Source organism: Equus przewalskii, chromosome 30, assembly GCF_037783145.1.
Source record: "Equus przewalskii isolate Varuska chromosome 30, EquPr2, whole genome shotgun sequence".
NCBI classification, from domain to species: Eukaryota; Metazoa; Chordata; class Mammalia; order Perissodactyla; family Equidae; genus Equus; species Equus przewalskii.
This window is the reverse complement of record NC_091860.1, coordinates 14,503,332-14,520,855: the sequence shown is the minus strand read 5'-3', so window position 1 is coordinate 14,520,855 and position 17,524 is coordinate 14,503,332. Positions and strand designations below refer to the sequence as shown.

The window sequence follows — 17,524 nt, the reverse complement described above, 5'->3', positions numbered from 1 at the left end:
TCTAAGTAATATTTTAAGGAATGTTTTTCATATAAGTATAAAATTAAGTACTTATAATCTAGGTAGAGTTGGCATCTCCCTGATTAAAACATGCTGAAAGTTCTGGGCTATTAATAAGTTCTTTGCCCTAATATGAGTTTACTGAATAGTCCAGTGTATAATTGACTTTGTTTTTATGCATCACAATTTCAACACATATGTCAGTCTACTTTTATATGTCCCTCGTTCCCTTAAAGCATTGATGATGCACAAATGAGGGGGTTTTTTTATTCCTAGTCATAATAGTTTGTAACATTGTGAAATTTGAGTTGTACGTTAATATTTGTCAGACACCGTATAAGTGTGCCCCTTCACCCCTTGCGCCCGCCATCCACCCCGCTTCCCCTTGGTAACCACTAAATTGTTCTCTTTGTAAGTTTGTTTGTATTCTGCATATGAGTGAAGTCATACAGTGTTTGTCTTTCTCTGTCTGGCCTCACAAATGAGGATATTTTGCCAACATCAGCAGTGGCTTTTAATCAGAATGATTTCTGAAAGGATTAGCTTATTTCCAGATAAGTCTAAATGTTGTAGTTTCACTCCCAGCATCAAATCTTTCCTACCATACGCACTCCAAAACTGGAAACAGGCAAGTGGAGATGACACTCAAGAAGAAAGAGCTCCAGCATGAAAAGCCAGTCACAAAAATTGTTTCCCTTTTTGAAAATATTTTTTAGCAAAAGTAGGGGAATAAAAGCCAAAAAGTAACAGAAATGTCTTTTATACCAATAATTTGGGAGGAAAGAGAAATAAGATGTGATTTTTTTTTTTTCTGCTGAGGAAGATTCGCCCTGAGCTAACATCTGTTGCCAATCTTCCTCTTTTTGCTTGAGGAAGATTTGCCCTTAGCTGACATCTCTGCCAATCCTCCTCTATTTTATATGTGGGTCACCGGCACAGCAAGGCTATTGACAAGTGGTGTAGGTCCATGCCTGGGAACCAAACCTGGGCCGCTGAAGCAGAGCACACCAAACTTAACCACCAGGCCATGGGGCCAGCCCCAAAATGTGAAATTTTTTAGTGAGATAAAAGAACTGGAAGGATAAAAGTCCCTGATGTTGTTGTGCTTTTAAACACATAATAGGGCTACTTTAGCTTCTAGAAATCTAAAGAAAGATTAAGCCTCTATTTTATAAAACCTGCCTCTCTATAAGATGCCACATGTGTAAATGACAAGATTCTGGATTTCAAATATTAGATGACTTGATTCCCCTTTTACATCTGAAACTCGTCTCCACAGCAAACTTCCTGAATTTTGCACATAACTATTCTTATTGGCATTGGATTATGATTCTGAGCTTCAACTAACATCAAGAGCTTTTATTAAAAGCAAACATACTCCATAGCCTTGCGTATTATAATGATGTAAAATTTCTTTTTTGATCTTACAATGTTGTCTCTGTAATGGGTTACTGTGTCCTTAGGTTCACCTATCATTCCCAGAGCCCTGTGTGGTGTGTGGTTCAGGGGAGAAAAGTCTGATAAACCTCAAGCATGAGTTTCTTGATTTTTAGGAGAAATGTTTTTATAAGTGAAATCATCCATCTCATGCTTAAGGCCAATTAGGAACAGCAAGCATGCCCCATCCGGGAAATGAGATATGATATTTTACTAATTTTTTTATTGGCAATAATGATGATTATAATCAACATTTAAATTTTATAATCTACCTTTCCAATTAAGGTTTTTCACTCTTTCAAAACAAAATTATTTCCCCATATCTTACAGCTCCCTACTACATGTTACCTATTTTATCTCATGATAAACTATGTTTTTAGTTATAATCATGGCTGTTTATCATTATCCCTGTTTCTCATCTAAAATATTTGCTTCTTTTTAATTCATTTTTCCATTTTTTTGATGCTGGAGGACCATTTTTCACATTTTTGCAGACTATGGCAAGAAAATTTACTAAATGGACAATTGATTGTTCCATTAATATAGCCCATTCTGATAAATATGTCTAAGGCTGTAGGGACCATTTAAATCATTAGACACCTTGATGAGATATTTGTCCTAAAGTCTTCAGAATTTTACAGATCTTAATTTTCAGGTAATAATCTAGAACAGACATCAGCAAACTACAGCAATTGGGCCAAATTTGACCCACTTCCTCTTTTTGTAAATAAAGTTTTACTGGAACATAGCCACGTCCATTTCTTTATGCCTTTGTCTGTGGCTGCTTCTGAGCTACAAGGGCAAGGGTGAGTAGTTAAGACAGAAACTGTATGACAGACAAAGCCTAAAATATTTATGATCGGATCCTTTACAGAAAACTTCTGCTGATCTTGGTCTAGAAACTGATCTAGAAAATTCCTACTGGGTCTAAGACTCAGTGAAGTTTCTTCCCTAACTTCTCTTTTGTACGTGTTTCGTCTCACTGGTACAATGACACATGTTCAATTGTGCAGTAAGACGTGCACTTAATTTTTAATCCTCATGTATTGCTTATGTATATATTTTAGCATTTACTTTATTTCCTTCACCTGAATATACTACCCTTGCAAAATAAGTCATATTTCTGAAACCCGTTCTACAATTTGAGATAAATTAGAGGTTTGATGAAATTTACACTTTAATCTCGTAATTGAATAGATGCTGCAAGCTAGGAGGATATTGTTTGTTTTCTAGGCTGCCTTGTTTAATGGGGTTCACTTAACATGGTTCCTAGGGGCATTGAAATCAACATCCCATTGAAACTGAGTGGAGAATACTACAATTAATTTGAAATATAACTCTCTATCAATTTGTTTGGGAATTAGGTAATAGTGAAAAGGGAATAACGTGAAAATAAAAACGTCAGAACCTACTACAGTCAGGAGCTCAGACTTTATTGAAATCAACTTTTGAGGAATATTTACAAAACCGCATAATCTCTGTCTGTTTATAAATATTGAATGAAGATTTGGGCCACATTTGAGAGCAACTTGGATTTTCTCTCATAAAATTCTATAATACTAGTTCCCAAATATGATGATAAAGGACTTTAGGTATAAAACACATCTCACATTTATATGGTACACAGAATTAATTAAATATTTTACAAAATACTGTCAATAAAATGAAAATCTCACTTAGTCATTTTCAATAATCGTCAACCTTGTTACATGCATACTACAAAGACATTATTTAGGTGTTAAAAACAGCTGATATTTACTAAATGTTGACTATGTATCAAATACTCTACTTTTAATTCTTACATAACCTCTCTTACTTCATTTTATAGATGAGGAAACAAGCTTATATAGAAAAAGTAGCTTGCCTAAAATCACATACCTATTTTTGTGCCCAAGCCAAAATTCTAACTCAAGCAGTTGGACTTCAGAACCCCTCTTTGAAGCATGTTCTCCCCAAAGTCTTAAGAGTAAAATCAGCTCAAAAACAACCAATTGTAGTATAATAATAGACTCTAGCACTTGATATTGGTGGGCACTGAGAAAGGGTTGCTAATTCTTCTGGGTGGGAGGAGAAGGAGATGGTTCTTGGAGAAGATTTAGGCTTGAGTTGAATTGGGTTTGCTAATTAGAGACCAGGAAGGTATTCCAGACATAAGTAATAGCAGATTCAAAGGCAGAGACATGAAACAGGACAGCACATTCAGGGAGGAGCACCAAGGAGCATAAGAAAAGCTTGTAGACGATGGACGAGATGAGTGGGAAGGGGCCCCATCACATTGACATATTGTACAGAAAGTCAGTAGTTTTCAGATTTCAGTGTGGTAACAATCATCTGGGGTGCTTGTTTACAATGAAAACTGCTGGACCCAAATTGCCAGAGAATCATATTCAGCTAGACCCCAAGATTTGCATTTCAACAGGATTCTCCGTGATTCCAATGTAGGAGAGCCTCTTTGCAAACACTGTTAACAGTGTCGGGAAATCAATGTGCTGGAGCATGTCACGGTTAATGTCATTGCGTTTTAGCTCAAAATGCAATGCAGCTCAGTGGAAAGAGGAAAGTGTTCTCAAAAGTAATTTTTTGGTTTATTTAGAATTCAGAAATAATAGAAAGGTGTTTTTTTCTTAATGATTTATAACACACACATACACACTCTTGGTTATAATTTCTTTGGATGCTATTTAGATTACCAAGTTATAAAAAAAAACACTGAAAAGACAGTGGCATCCAGTTGTGTTGATTTTCAAGGCAGTGTAAGCTACAAAAATGCGCGAGCTTTTCAAATCAAATCTTATTTGTGTTTTGCCACTTCAAATCCTTCCCACCCCAGCAATTAGGAAACTACAGGTCAATTAATAGGAAATCAATTGCAAATAAATGAATAAATTACCTGCTTGAGTCACATATTTTCAGTAGAAGCTAATTTCACGTAGCACAACTGGGGGATTGCTTAATAAATCAAGCAAAATGCAGTGTTTCCATACTTTTCCCTGGGATTAATTTAACAATTTAAAGGACTAATTACTTAAGATAAAATTTCAGTTGACCCATAAATTTAAGATAGGGTACTGTCTTGTTATAATATATGGTAAAAGTTATTATTTCCCACTGGCTTTGAATACATCTGGAATTAAGTAAGTGAAGACAAACTGCATTCTAAAAATTATCTGTTCCATTTATTTACTTGTGGTCAGGTGGCTGCTCCCAAAATATATTTTCTGTAGAAGATCGATATATCCCCATGGCAAAAGAGAATGTCAGTACATTTTTCAATATTTAAAGAAACTTGAAAGGAAAAAAGGAGAAGTGGGGACAACCATCTAACTTATCTGGAATTAAATAGACTCCAAACATTAGTCTCTTTGGGTGACCAGAGATAGCCTTGACCAACTGGGGATTCTCAAACTTCGATGCCAGATCACACACTGATGTTTATTCCACACTTAAGCTTATTCAACACAGATTGTAGGCATAAAATAGTTGAGCTCTAATGGATCATGTCCAGGCAGAATGATAGATACGGTCTTTTTTGTTGACAGTAGAGTTGTTTTCACATTCCACTTGAGTGAAATTATGTTCATTCATGCCATGGTACATAATCTCTGGCAAGGATTCTTAGAAAAAGTCATCATGTGGACTAAGTGTTAAAAAGTTGGAAAGTAGCACTATAAGAAAATATAAGACAAAAGTTGAATGATCTTCATTTATTTTGAAAAATATATAAATATCTATGTTAATATTTGTTGATATGGATTCATATATAATATATATAAATACATACCTAAATATTAAAATTTGGGGGCAATGTAAATCCTTAATTTTACTAGACTATCAAAAATATTTTGAATTTCTAATATGAATAACAAATCATATGTCAGATATAATAGGTATAACACTGGCCCTTACTTTAAAATGTTTACAATCAAATTTTATAAATAAGACATAAGCAAATGAAATTTTATACAAAGAAGAAATGTTTAGTAAAGTAAGATGTGATCACAGCAATTACGAAGCTTTATCAGAATGAGCTCTTCTGCATAGTAATTTCTGGGTCTTGAAAAGTGAATGGTCTGTAGCTGGATAGATAGAGAGGGGAGAAAATTATTCCAGTCAAGGAAGAGAGTAGGAGTGAATGAAATCTTAGTAACCCAGTGCTTGCTGAATTAAACCTTTTAGATATGACCTGATCATAGTGTTGTTAGGTTGTGCAAGAACACACTCAGGGTCACTGATTCACGAGAAGGACTCAGAACTTAGAAAAGCTTTTATACTCAAGGTTACCATTTATTACAGCAAAACCATACAGATTAAAATCAGCAAAGGTGAAAGGCACACAGGGCAGAGTCCAGGAGAGACTGGGCATGTGCTTCCAGTTGTCCTTTCCCAATGGAGTCGTACACACAGAACTTAATGCCCCCAGCAACAATTTCTGAAAACGCACACCAAGCACTGCCAACCTAGGAAGCTCACGCAGGCCTTGGTGTCCAGGGTTTTTATTGAGGGTCAGTCACGTAGGTATGAAATGCCCTGTGACTAACCTTATGTCTATTCTCCAGCCCCTACAAGAGGTCAAATTGTTACAGCCTGGCCCAGAGCTCCAGGCAAATAAAAAGAGACATTCACCATAAATCCTGTTGTTAGTTTAAACTATCTTGCATAGCCCAAGGCCAAAGATATAGAAAGCCATCCTTATCAGGCAGCATATCCCAAGAGCTTAGAGGTCATCTCCCAGGAGCTGGAGAAGGGCCAGTTCTTTCTTTGGAATGTGAGGGTTTGAACACCCCAACTTGCTGAGTTCACCCTTTACTGCACAATAAAGAAAGAGTTTGTGTAACTATGGGTCTTAAATTTAAAAAAATAATAAGAAGAAAAACAATAAAAAGATCTAAAATCCTGAAAAATGATACCTGCAAAAGATTTGTTTGTATCCATTTGTTTTGATAAGGAAAAAAAGTATGAGGAAAAAGAAAACCAACTTCATATAGTAGCGATCAGTCTTCCCTTTGCACGGGGATCCAGGTGTTCTGCACAGCATCGTGGGCCTCGGTGGACTAATTTGTTGCCAGGTGTGATTCTCATAGCGGGACTACCGAAGGCGTGAGTCGTTACTCGGAACACTGTCAGTGCTTCACAGTTGCCCCGGTTAACAGTTCTCCAGGAGAGAGTTTATGTTGTGCTAAACTGAAAATTTGAGAATTAACCACTTACTGACCTTTTTCTTTTAATTTCTGCCCCTCCACTCTGCACCCCATACTTTCTTTTCTGAACTGCAATGTGCTCTTCTCTGAAGATGTTCCAGTGGATTTGATCGCCATCGGCAGGACTGGGTGGACAGTGGATGCCCTGAAGAGGTACACATGAGCTTTTATGACAAGATTCCTGGGACCAAGCTGTCGTATATAGTTGCTACAACTTAATGAAAATGGTATCTAATTTAACAAAAATAGCCATCAGTTATTGAGCCCTTAAAATGTACCAGATGTTGGGTTTCACTCTACGTGTATTATTTCAATTTATTCTCATACCCACCCTATGAGGTAGGAGCTGTTACTGCCTTCGTATTATCAAGAGAAGAGGGAAGGAGAGGGGAGCTGTTGGAGAGAGGGTTGCGGTGAGGTTATCCAGAGTTAGATATGTGACTAGTGAGTAGTAGAGGCAGGATTTGAATTTCCATGAGCAAAGGGCAGTTCTCTTAAACAGTTGCAGCTTTTCTAAGATCTAGGAAGCCATTGTTCACCTTTTTCACTCAAATAGCAAAACCAATGGTATGAAGGAAAAGATTCATTACAGCAAACTGGGGTGATATAAAGAAGTTAAAAATGGTTTAACATGGAGACAGTAACTCTCAGGAAAAGGTTATAGAGACAATGATGCAATGGAGTGATTCAACCAAGTGTATACGATTGCAGAAGCAATTTTAACCTGTTTAGAATTCTCCAGTGAATTGCATTCACACTGTCATTTCAAGGTCACATAAAGATATCCTATTAGGTTCACAAAAAAAAAGTGCTTGTTTCTTCTCCCTTTGTTCAGTTTTAGGGTATGAATTTTGAATAACAACCGTGAAGAATTATACAAGCTTTCCCATTCGGTAAAGCAGATCATGTCAAAGTGCTGTTTTAAAAACGATTAGGAGATCAGTGGTTACCAGAGCCTTTTTTTAAAATTAAGTTTTTATTTATGATGTCTCATAAATTTCTTGAGAAATACATCTTTGAGAATATTCTTAAACTTTCAAATATAGTATTGCCTATGCAGCTTTAATCAACTTTTTGACAATCATTTGGGAAATTACAGTGATATATACTAATCCATCTGTTTCATTTCATTTCCTTAACAACATAAGTCAAAAAAATATATAGCGATGGAGCCATGGTTTTGTTTTCAGGTTGATTTTTTTTTCATGTAATCACAGTTACCTCAATAAAAAAAAATGATGGAAATTGCATATCTATATTTGTGTAAGGATTAAGGGGGTAATTCAGACATTTTAATTTCCTTGCTTCAGTGTGGGTCTACTGTGAACCCTAGGAGATAGAAGAAGCCATCATATTTTAAGCCCTCCTAACTGTATTTGTGGAGAATTTACCATGTTCTGTAGCCTGTGCTCAGTGCTAAAATTACTAAGATAAAAAAAAATTACCCCCTGTTCCCAAGAAGCCCCGAGTTTAGTACATTCTTTAATATTCAATGTTTCCTTTTTATTCTGTAATTAAATTATCAACATGACTAGCCTTATGGGGAGCAATTTTATCCTTCTTTTACAGGTAAGTAAACAAGGTCACCAATTCCAGCCCATTTTCCATGCCTAAAACTAGAGTTAAATTTCCTTTCTGATCCTGTGAGATGAAATTCATTCTATAAGTACATTCCTAATAGGAGCATTTACTATGCACTTTTCTAAGCACTGATAACGTAAGTGTGTAAGAAGTGTGTCCAGCAGGGTAGATAGACCACTGAACAAAGGTCTGCACTTAGAGAATGACGGGGGCGAAGACAGTAACTACAAGTTGCAGCCTTATAAAGTAGGGTGAGGGAAGCTTTGCTTGAGGAGGTGATATTTAAGATGACGCTGGGAGGGCGACTGAAGCTAAGAGGAATGGTGAGCGATGAGATTGGAGATGTAAACAGGGCCCTAAGTGTGACAAATTGAAGGAGTTTGGGCTTTATCTTAAAGGCAACGGAAGTATGGAGATTCCTCGAAAAATTAAAAATAGAACTAACATGATCCAGCAATGCCACTTCTGGGTATTTATACAAAGGAAATGGAAACACTAGCTCAAAAAGATATATGCACCCCCATGTTCATTGCAGCATTATTGACAATAGCTGTGGTATGGAAACAACCTAAGTGTCCGTAGATGGATGAATGGATGCAGAAAATGTGATCCATATATACAGTGCAATATTATTCAGCCATAAGAAAAAGAAGGTAAATCTTGTCACTTGTGACAGCGTGGATGGGCTTTGAGGGCATTATACCAAGTGAAATAAGTCAGACAGAGATAGACAAATACCGTATGATCTCACATGTGGAATCTAAAGCAACAGCAGCAACAAAAAATGAGCTCATAGATTCAGAGAACAGATTGTTAGTTGCTAGAGGCAGTGGTTGGGGAGTGGGCAAAATGAGTGAAGATGGTGAAAAGGTACAAATTTCCAGTTATAAAATAAATAAGTCAGGGGATATAATATGCAGCATGGTGACTGTAGTTAATAATACTGTGTTGCATATTTGAAAGTTGTGAAGAGAGTAGATCTTAAAAGTTCTTATTACAAGAAAAAAATTTAGTAGCTATGTATGGTGATAGATGTTAACTAGGCTTACTGTGGTGATCATTTTGCAATATATACAAATATCAAATCATTATGTCATACACCTTGAACTAATCGACTAATACTTCCAATGTATGAGCACAGAATATCTTTCCCTCTATACTTAACGTTGTTGAGAGTTTTTTATTATAAATGGATGTTGGATTTTGTCAAATGCTTTCCCTGCAACTATTCAGATGATCATGTGATTTTTGTCTTTCATTCTGTAATGTGGTATATCACATTGATTGATTTGTGAATGTTGAACTATCCTTACATCCCTGGAATGCATCACACTCGATCATGGTATATGATCCTTTTAATGTATTGTTGAATTCAATTTGCTAATTTTTTTTGAGGATTTTTGCATCTTTGTTAATCAGGGGTATTAGACTATAGTCTTCTTTTTTGTGGTGTCCTTGCCTAGTATCAAGGTAATGCTGGCCTCATAAAATAAGTTTGAGTATGTTTCCTCCTGTTTTTTGGAAGAGTTCAGGAAGGAGTGGCATTAATTCTTTGAATATATGGTAGAATTCGCCAGTTAAGGCATCTAGTTCTATCAAAAATCCTAGTTCTGGATTTTTGTTTGTTGGGAGGTTTTTAATAACTGATTCAATCTCCTTACCAGTAATTGATCTATTCAGATTTTGTATTTCTTCATGGTTCAATCTTAGCAGCTTGTATGTATCTAGCAGTTTACCCATTTTTCTAGATTGTCCTCTTCTAAATATTTTAAAGCTTTGTCTTTCAGATTAAAGTCTTTATTCCATTTGCAGTTGGCATCTATGTGTGATATAAGATAGGAATCCTATTCGTGGGAGGTTTCCTCCTTATGGATAATTTCACGATTTATTAAATAATCTTTTCTTTTGGCAATTTCTTTCAGTGTCAGCACTCCTTTATATAGTTTCCATATAGACAGGGAGACAGTTTCTGCGCTGTCCTCTTCTAATGCTCAGTTTGTCAATACCTTAACCAATGTCACACTGTCTTAATTATTATAGTTTTAGAAGGAATCTTGCTATCTATAGGACAAGTCTCCTTACTTTTCTTCTTTACAAGTGTTTTGACAGTTTGGGTGCCTTTGTTCTTCATATAAATTGTAGACTCAACTAAATCAGATCTGAAATCAATCAATCAATCTTGTTAATATTTTTATTGGAATTACATTGAATTTTGAATTATTTCGCATTTCCAAATTACGGAAATTCCTAAAATTTATCTTTTTATTATTAACTTCTAACATAATTGAATTCTTATCAGAGAGCATATTCTATATGATACTGATTCTTTAAAATTGGTTGAAATTGTTTTATGGAGTAGCACATGGATAATTTGTACAAATGATCTATATGTGCCCAAGAAGAATGTGTGTTTTCTAATTGATTGGGTGTCAAGTTTGATAAATGTACTATTCAGTCAGACTTTCTCCATTCTCTCTCATTTCACCTTCTGAGCCCTTTGGAGATAGGCTTGACCTTCTCATCACTTCCTTGTCTCTCTTAACCTCTGTTTTATATTATCTATCTTCTTATTTCTTTGTACCACATCCTGGGGAATTTCTTTAAATCTATTTGCCAGCTCATTAATTCTTCCTTCATCTTGTTTAATCTGCTACTTAACCTATCCATTGAGGTAACAATTTTTAACAAATATATTTTTCATTTCTAAAATTTAAATTTGACACTCTAAATTTAAATTAAGTTAAATGTGTTAATTGGTTAAATTTAATTAAATCTGCCAAGTCATGTTTATAGTCTATGCTACTATTTCATTTCCTTAAATATTTCATATATGATTTTTATATATTTTATATTGGATGACCCCAATATCTAAAGTTTTTGGTAGTCTAAATATGTTGCTCATTGCTTTTGCTGGCCTTGTGAGAGTCCTCTTTTTGTGTGTGTGTTACCTCGTGTTCTTCAATTAAAAGTGCATGTTTGTCTGATCTTACTCCCTAGGACTTTGGTAGGTGATGCTTTCCACTAAAGAGTGTTTGATTATGGGAAGCTGAGGGTTTTTGGGGCTACCGTATGTCCCTGCCTTAATATGGGGAGCAGAGGTTGAGATTTATCGCCCCCATCCACTGCTGGTGCAAGGCTTCATCTCCACAGAGCAGTATTGACTTTTGACATTTTTCCCCTTAGAGCAAACCCTGATTTTTTTACTTTGCTTAATGTGTACCGCTCCTACTCTCTTCACAGCACGCAGCTTTTGCTTTGTTTTGTTTTGAAGGAGAGACAAAGGAAAGGCACCTTTGGAGATTTTCTTTGCTTCCTGAAAATCCTAGTAATGCTTTAAAACTCATATTTTATCCAGAACCTACTTGTATTGTAGCAGGAGGGGCATTTACAGTCTTTAGTCTGCCTTTACTGCCATAAGCAAAATAAGTCTAGGATTTTCCCTTAAACATTAGGTGTGTGATGAAACTATTTTTTGAGAATAGAAACATTTGAGGAGAATAATAAGTCATTTTAGACTTATTGTATTTGAGATGTCTGTGATATCCATATGCATGAGTCAAATAGATGAACATTTGGGCCTAAAAGTCAAGAAATAGATGAGGACTGGAGATACAGATTTATGAATAATCAACATAAAGATGTTAATTGAAATCATGAGTGTGGTGAAAACTGCTAGTGAGAATGCATACAGCAAAAAGAGGAGTCAAGAAAGATATGTAAGACATACCAACATTTAAAGGATAGACACAATCACAAGGAAATGAAGGAGTTGTTAGAGAGGTATCATAAAAATGATGAGAGTGTGGCAGCGAGATTAGAAAGTGGACAACTGTGCCAAATGTTGATGAGATATCAAGAGCATACCATGGAAGATTTAGTAAACAAGGAGATATTTAGAAACACTGATATGAGAAATTTCAAGTAAGTTGGATCGGGTAAAAACAGAATTGCCGTAAGTGGGGATGTGGGAGTCTGAGAAGACCAGGGCAGACCAACCTCTCTGGAATTATGACTGAATGGAAGGCGAGTAGGATAGTGTCAGGATGCGTTGTGGAAAACAGGGAGGACTGGGCTTTTAAAATAAGATTGAACATGCTTGAGTATGTTCATGTGCTGATGGTGACAAGGCAATGGAAAAATAGAGATTGAAAACATGGTAGAGAAGGGGTGGAATCAGGTGAGCAAGTTCACAACACCCGAGAAGGTGGGCTGGGTTGGGCCAAGTAGAGATATGGAGAATAGCTAGCTATAAATAATGGACTCCATCCGTGATGACAGAAGGAAAGGATAGGTCAGTCCAGATTCAAGCAAGAATGCTGATTTGCAAAGAAATTTAAAGAATTTTTGATGATGACTCTTCCACAAAGAAATTAAAGGTGAGCCCATGGAGTAAAATTGTGAGAGGAATTATGGGATTGTAGTTTTAAGTAGAGTGGAGAGGGGTTGAAATTGATACTGAGGATTATGGGAGAGATTAGCAAAGTGGGGCAGTATTGCCAAGCAATATGGAAGGCCCCCCAGTGAGGATGCAAGAGGTGAGTTTGTAGAGCTCTCAGTGTGTGATTGTTTTTCAGCTGTGCCTGGCTTTGCTGCAGGCAGGGAAGAGGCAGATATCTGTACTACATTCAATATTGGGGATTTTCTGTAAAGGTGTTGTGGAAAAAAACCAAAACAAGGCAAGATGCTTGAAGTTATTGAAAAGAGAAATTGAAGTGATGGAAAAAGGAGAGTAAAGAAGAAAATCATTGTGCTTGGGTTTTCTATGTGGTCAAAAGATAAGAGAATTTGAGTGAACAGGTTCATGGAAAGACGGAAAATAGAATAATGAATTTATGATTTCTGAACTAAAGCATTTCCAACTGCAGATAAGGTCCAGGCTGTGGGGAAGATAACTAAAGTGGAACGAACCAAGGAGAGGATCATGAGATCACTGGGGCTGACAAGGTGCAGGAACTGAAATTGGAGGAATTGAATGGGCCCCTAGAATGATGGGAGTTGAAGTGGAGAATAAACTTGTGTCATATCCAGCTAGTAAAAAGGAAGCTGTCTCAGGAATGCCTCCTGAACCAGTGATAAGGGGCATTGTACTTCACTAATGATGAGAAGGTTAAGAAAGTTATTTATTTTATAATAATTTTCGAAAGTTGGATGAGTACCATCTATTCAAGGCCTACCAGAGGGATGGAGTCCATTGAAGCATAAAGAGGTGGAGAGAAGCTTCTAAACCAGAAAAGTTTGGATGTTGGAGGTTGTTACTGGTGAAGGTCATAGGATTTATGTTTGTGGGCTATAAATAAAAAATATGATATGAACCTTTTCCAGGTGTCTTTAGTATAAGTCTGCGAGGGAAAAGACAGGCTAAGTGATTACATGAGTGAGATTTTTAGAATTTAGCATTATCAATTTGATATGAAGGGAATGCGTTCTTTCTTCACGTAAGCAAGCTTTTTGAAACCTTATCTTTATGCACATTTTTTCTTGTAGTATGAGCTTTTCCCTTTTGACATCCTATCTTTTATAAATATATTGATAGAAAATTTAGAGCAAGGTATAAACAAAAATATGAAAGATTAACAGCAGAAAATGATGACATGCAAATATCTATAAATGGAAATGCTTTATCACATCCAATTTTTTTCTCTGGTCTATTTTATATACTTTGTAAATTAGTAAAACCTACAAATATAATGTTGTACAAAAATAATTTATTCCTCATCTTGATTTGAGAACTTTTTGTGCTTTACAGCTTTAAAATGACAATTTCTTTGATGGAACTTTTAAAAATACATGTATGATCACTCTTACATTGTTTTCCCTTTTGTTTTTCTTATTAGTCAAAAGAGAAGATGTGTGAGAACACAGAGCCAGCGGAAAGTTCTTCTCAAACAACCACAACCATACGAATGACAACCACACAATTCAGGGTCTTAACGACCACCAGAAGAGCGGCGACATCCCAGCTGCCCACCAGCCTGCCCACAGAAGGTGCCCCAGAGATGTTCTTGCTTTTTCCCTGAAAGATAGAAAAGTCACTGTGTTGACATGTCCTGGACTAGCTCTCTAGAGGGAAAGTTATTCTTCAGCTAACTGGATTTCTAAAGGGGAAAAGATACAATTATTATGGAGGAAAAATATGTGCTGGGATTCTTTCAATATGCTGTGCCTTTTCTTAAGACTTAGCTTTTAATAGTGATCCTAGCTAAATGTCCTCCCTCGAAAAGAAATAGAGACTTCTTTTCGTATGGCTAAACTTTGTAGTAACTGAATTCGACATTTCAGTCACAGGATAGAAAGGCAAAATGTATATGAAATATCCATTGATTTTGGATTCTGAACAATATACAATTCTACTCACATGCAATTTTAATATTTGCTTGAATACAGTCGATAAAGTATGTTGGTCTGTAACCTATAGACATATACACGTCTAGATGTCTGTGTCAGAGAAATTGTTCTTGAAAAACATTTGCTCTGCTAGGAAAGGCAAAAATATGACAGAACATTAATGCATGGGTCAACTCATTAGGAGAAGAAAGTATATTAGCCAACCTTTATTAACCTTCTATTCTGAATGATACCGCTAAGGAGAAATGTGAGACTGGTCAGCCAACTGTAAGCTCTAAGGGGAAAACAATGGTTTTGTTTATTGTCATAAACTTTGCTTTCATTTGAATAAGAAATTAAATTAAATTGGAAACTTTTGCTTTTGATTGAAATTTAATTGGATATTAGAAGTTAACTGGAATAAAGTGATAAAATGAGGTGTAAGACAGCTGCTAAATACATTTTATTGCTTTTAAAACTAATTTAATATTTTAATCCATATTATTTTGGATTTTTATATAGCCTAAAATATTTCTGCAATTTGAATCCTAGTCTTTAAAATGAAATATAACCACTGAAATTAAAAAAGCATGTCCCACATTTTGTTCATTAAGGACAAGACCTTTTCACACATGATTTTGGTTGTATTTTTTAGCAATGAATAAGCGTATAACTTTTAAAATTAAATTTTTAAATATTGACAAATCTTTACTGTTCCAGTTAATTTGGAATTTCCTTGATCTTGATTTTTAAAATGAATAACAAAGGCCATAACTATAGAGTCTAATTACAATAAGTCATTTTGGAAAATTAAAAGTAAAGGTATTTTGGGGCCAGCCCAGTGGCATAGCAGTTAAGTTTGTGCATTCCACTTCAGCATCAGTTCAGCTCCCAGGAGTGGACCTACACACTGCTTATCAAGCCATGCTGCGGCAGGCATACCATATATAAAATAGAGGACAGGCACAGCTATTAGCTCAAGGCCAGTCTTCCTCAGCAAAAAGAGGAGGATTGGGCAGTGGATGTTAGCTCAGGGCTAATCTTCCTCAAAAAAGAAAAAGGTAAAAACAAAAATATAATAATAAAAATAAATGTATTTTAAGTTAAATTATAGCTGTACTTTTCCACAGATCTTAAGAATCCTATAATAGTTTACTAAAGTCTTGATCTTACAATCTCAGTAAGAAATTTTAGTACTATATCATGTAAGGCTAGGACTCGCTCCCATTGCAGTGGAAATTAGCTCATTAAAATCTCAAATCTATTCATGTTACTGTTAAGTCATTAGTAGACAATTACTGGTCATGAGATGTATGCACCTTTGAAGTTTTTTCTATTGTAGTAACTTTGAATTTCTCTTCCAGATGATACCAAGATAGCACTACATCTAAAAGATAACGGAGGTAGGAACTGATACTTTTCTCTCATAAATATTTTTACTTACTAACCCATTGCATTCATTTAACTGTGAGAAAGGACTTGGGCCCCTAAATATAGAGTGAGGTTATTTTTCACTCCCCGTTGGTATGTAGCATAGGAAGAATTCAGTGAGGTGGCCTGAAAAGTGAAATGGTTTCAATAGTGGAACGAATTTCTAATCTTTGTATCTACCTATAAGACTACATGACACCAATGATAAATGATAAAGTGACAGTTTATCCACACATCTTGCTATTCTTTGTCAATCTAGTCCTTGGTTTAATTGCATATGGGATTATCTACACAGCACAGGTATTGAGTTCAACTATTTTTTTTCACTAAATTGACTATTCAACATCCTTCATAAATAAAATTAGGAAATAGAGCAACATGAGAATATACTTGACTAGGCATTTTTATCTTTTATATGAAGCAAGGGACAAAAATTAAACATACAAAAAAATTTAGTTAGCAGCATACAAAGGTTTTCTAAGACAATTTAGAAATATCTATAATGGTATTTGAAAATTTTTGGAAGAAAGGTTATATCAAAACAAGGTCGTGAAAGATATTGACTAAATTTTTAAAACTAGTTCTCTTCATATTAGACTATGTTAGCTCATATGTGTTTCTCTACCATAGTATGCTGGATTTTGATAAAAGAGATTGTTTTTCATTAGTAATCGTTTATTTGGCTCAGGAAGGGGGTCTCCTGTTCTTAGCAGCATCCATTATGCAAATGTGTGCACACTGTGACATTGATCTAGACACAATTTTTCTTTTGCAGTCCCAGATAGTTTTGTGAGTAAGTCATAATCCATTATACACATTGTTAGGGATGTTTTCCTCTGTAATTGTAGGGAATAGTTCCTAAATTGCTCAGTCTAGGTTAAGTAAATGCTTCTATGTTTTCTTAGGTCACTTTGTCTTTAGATATAGGTATAGATATTATAGATATCTGTACCTATATCTATATATAGATATATATTTTTAAAATTTGGATCAATCCTTTTGAAAAAGAAACTGCCTAACCTCTTCATAGATATCATTATTACATCATGTCCATCGTCTTATTTCTGTAACGTTGTGTTTCATTTCATTAATTTCTTACTCGTTATTGTATTAAAGCAATAAGTGGATCGTTTTACAGAAGACCATTTGCAACATACATATTATCTAGAAATGAATTAAAATCTTAGCCCTTGAAGGGCCTTCAGTAATCATTCAGTTCAGAATTTCTCAGAGCAGCATCTTAGTAAATGAACATAAATCCTAATGTTGAGATTACCTCATTTTGAGGGAGGATTTGTAAGGATGAGACAAATGAACTGCAGGAAGGGTCCCCAAGAGACTTCTGTTGTATTTGTTACATTTAATTCTTAATATGAATAGGGGTTACATGTGTGTTCATAATATTCTTATCTATGCTGTCTTCTCTTTAAAAAAAAACAGTATGCCTAAAATATTCTATAATGCTAACAGAAACAAAGAAAGATTCCTGTGATCAAATAGGTATGAGATATTCTGAGTGAAAGAAAATGAAAGAAGTTTCTTTGCTGGAGAAC

General features: G+C 35.3%; 1 protein-coding gene across 2 annotated transcripts in view; it reads left to right on the top strand.

Moving 5' to 3' along the window:
- Positions 1–17,524, top strand: part of PLXDC2 (plexin domain containing 2) — a 412,323-nt gene that overhangs the window by 332,209 nt on the left and 62,590 nt on the right. For both annotated transcript variants that reach the window (XM_070601478.1, XM_008519041.2), the window contains exons 11-13: positions 6,728–6,788; positions 14,051–14,201; positions 15,905–15,943. In XM_070601478.1, the coding sequence (XP_070457579.1) occupies positions 6,728–6,788; positions 14,051–14,201; positions 15,905–15,943 (251 nt within the window). The remainder of the gene's footprint in view (positions 1–6,727; positions 6,789–14,050; positions 14,202–15,904; positions 15,944–17,524) is intronic.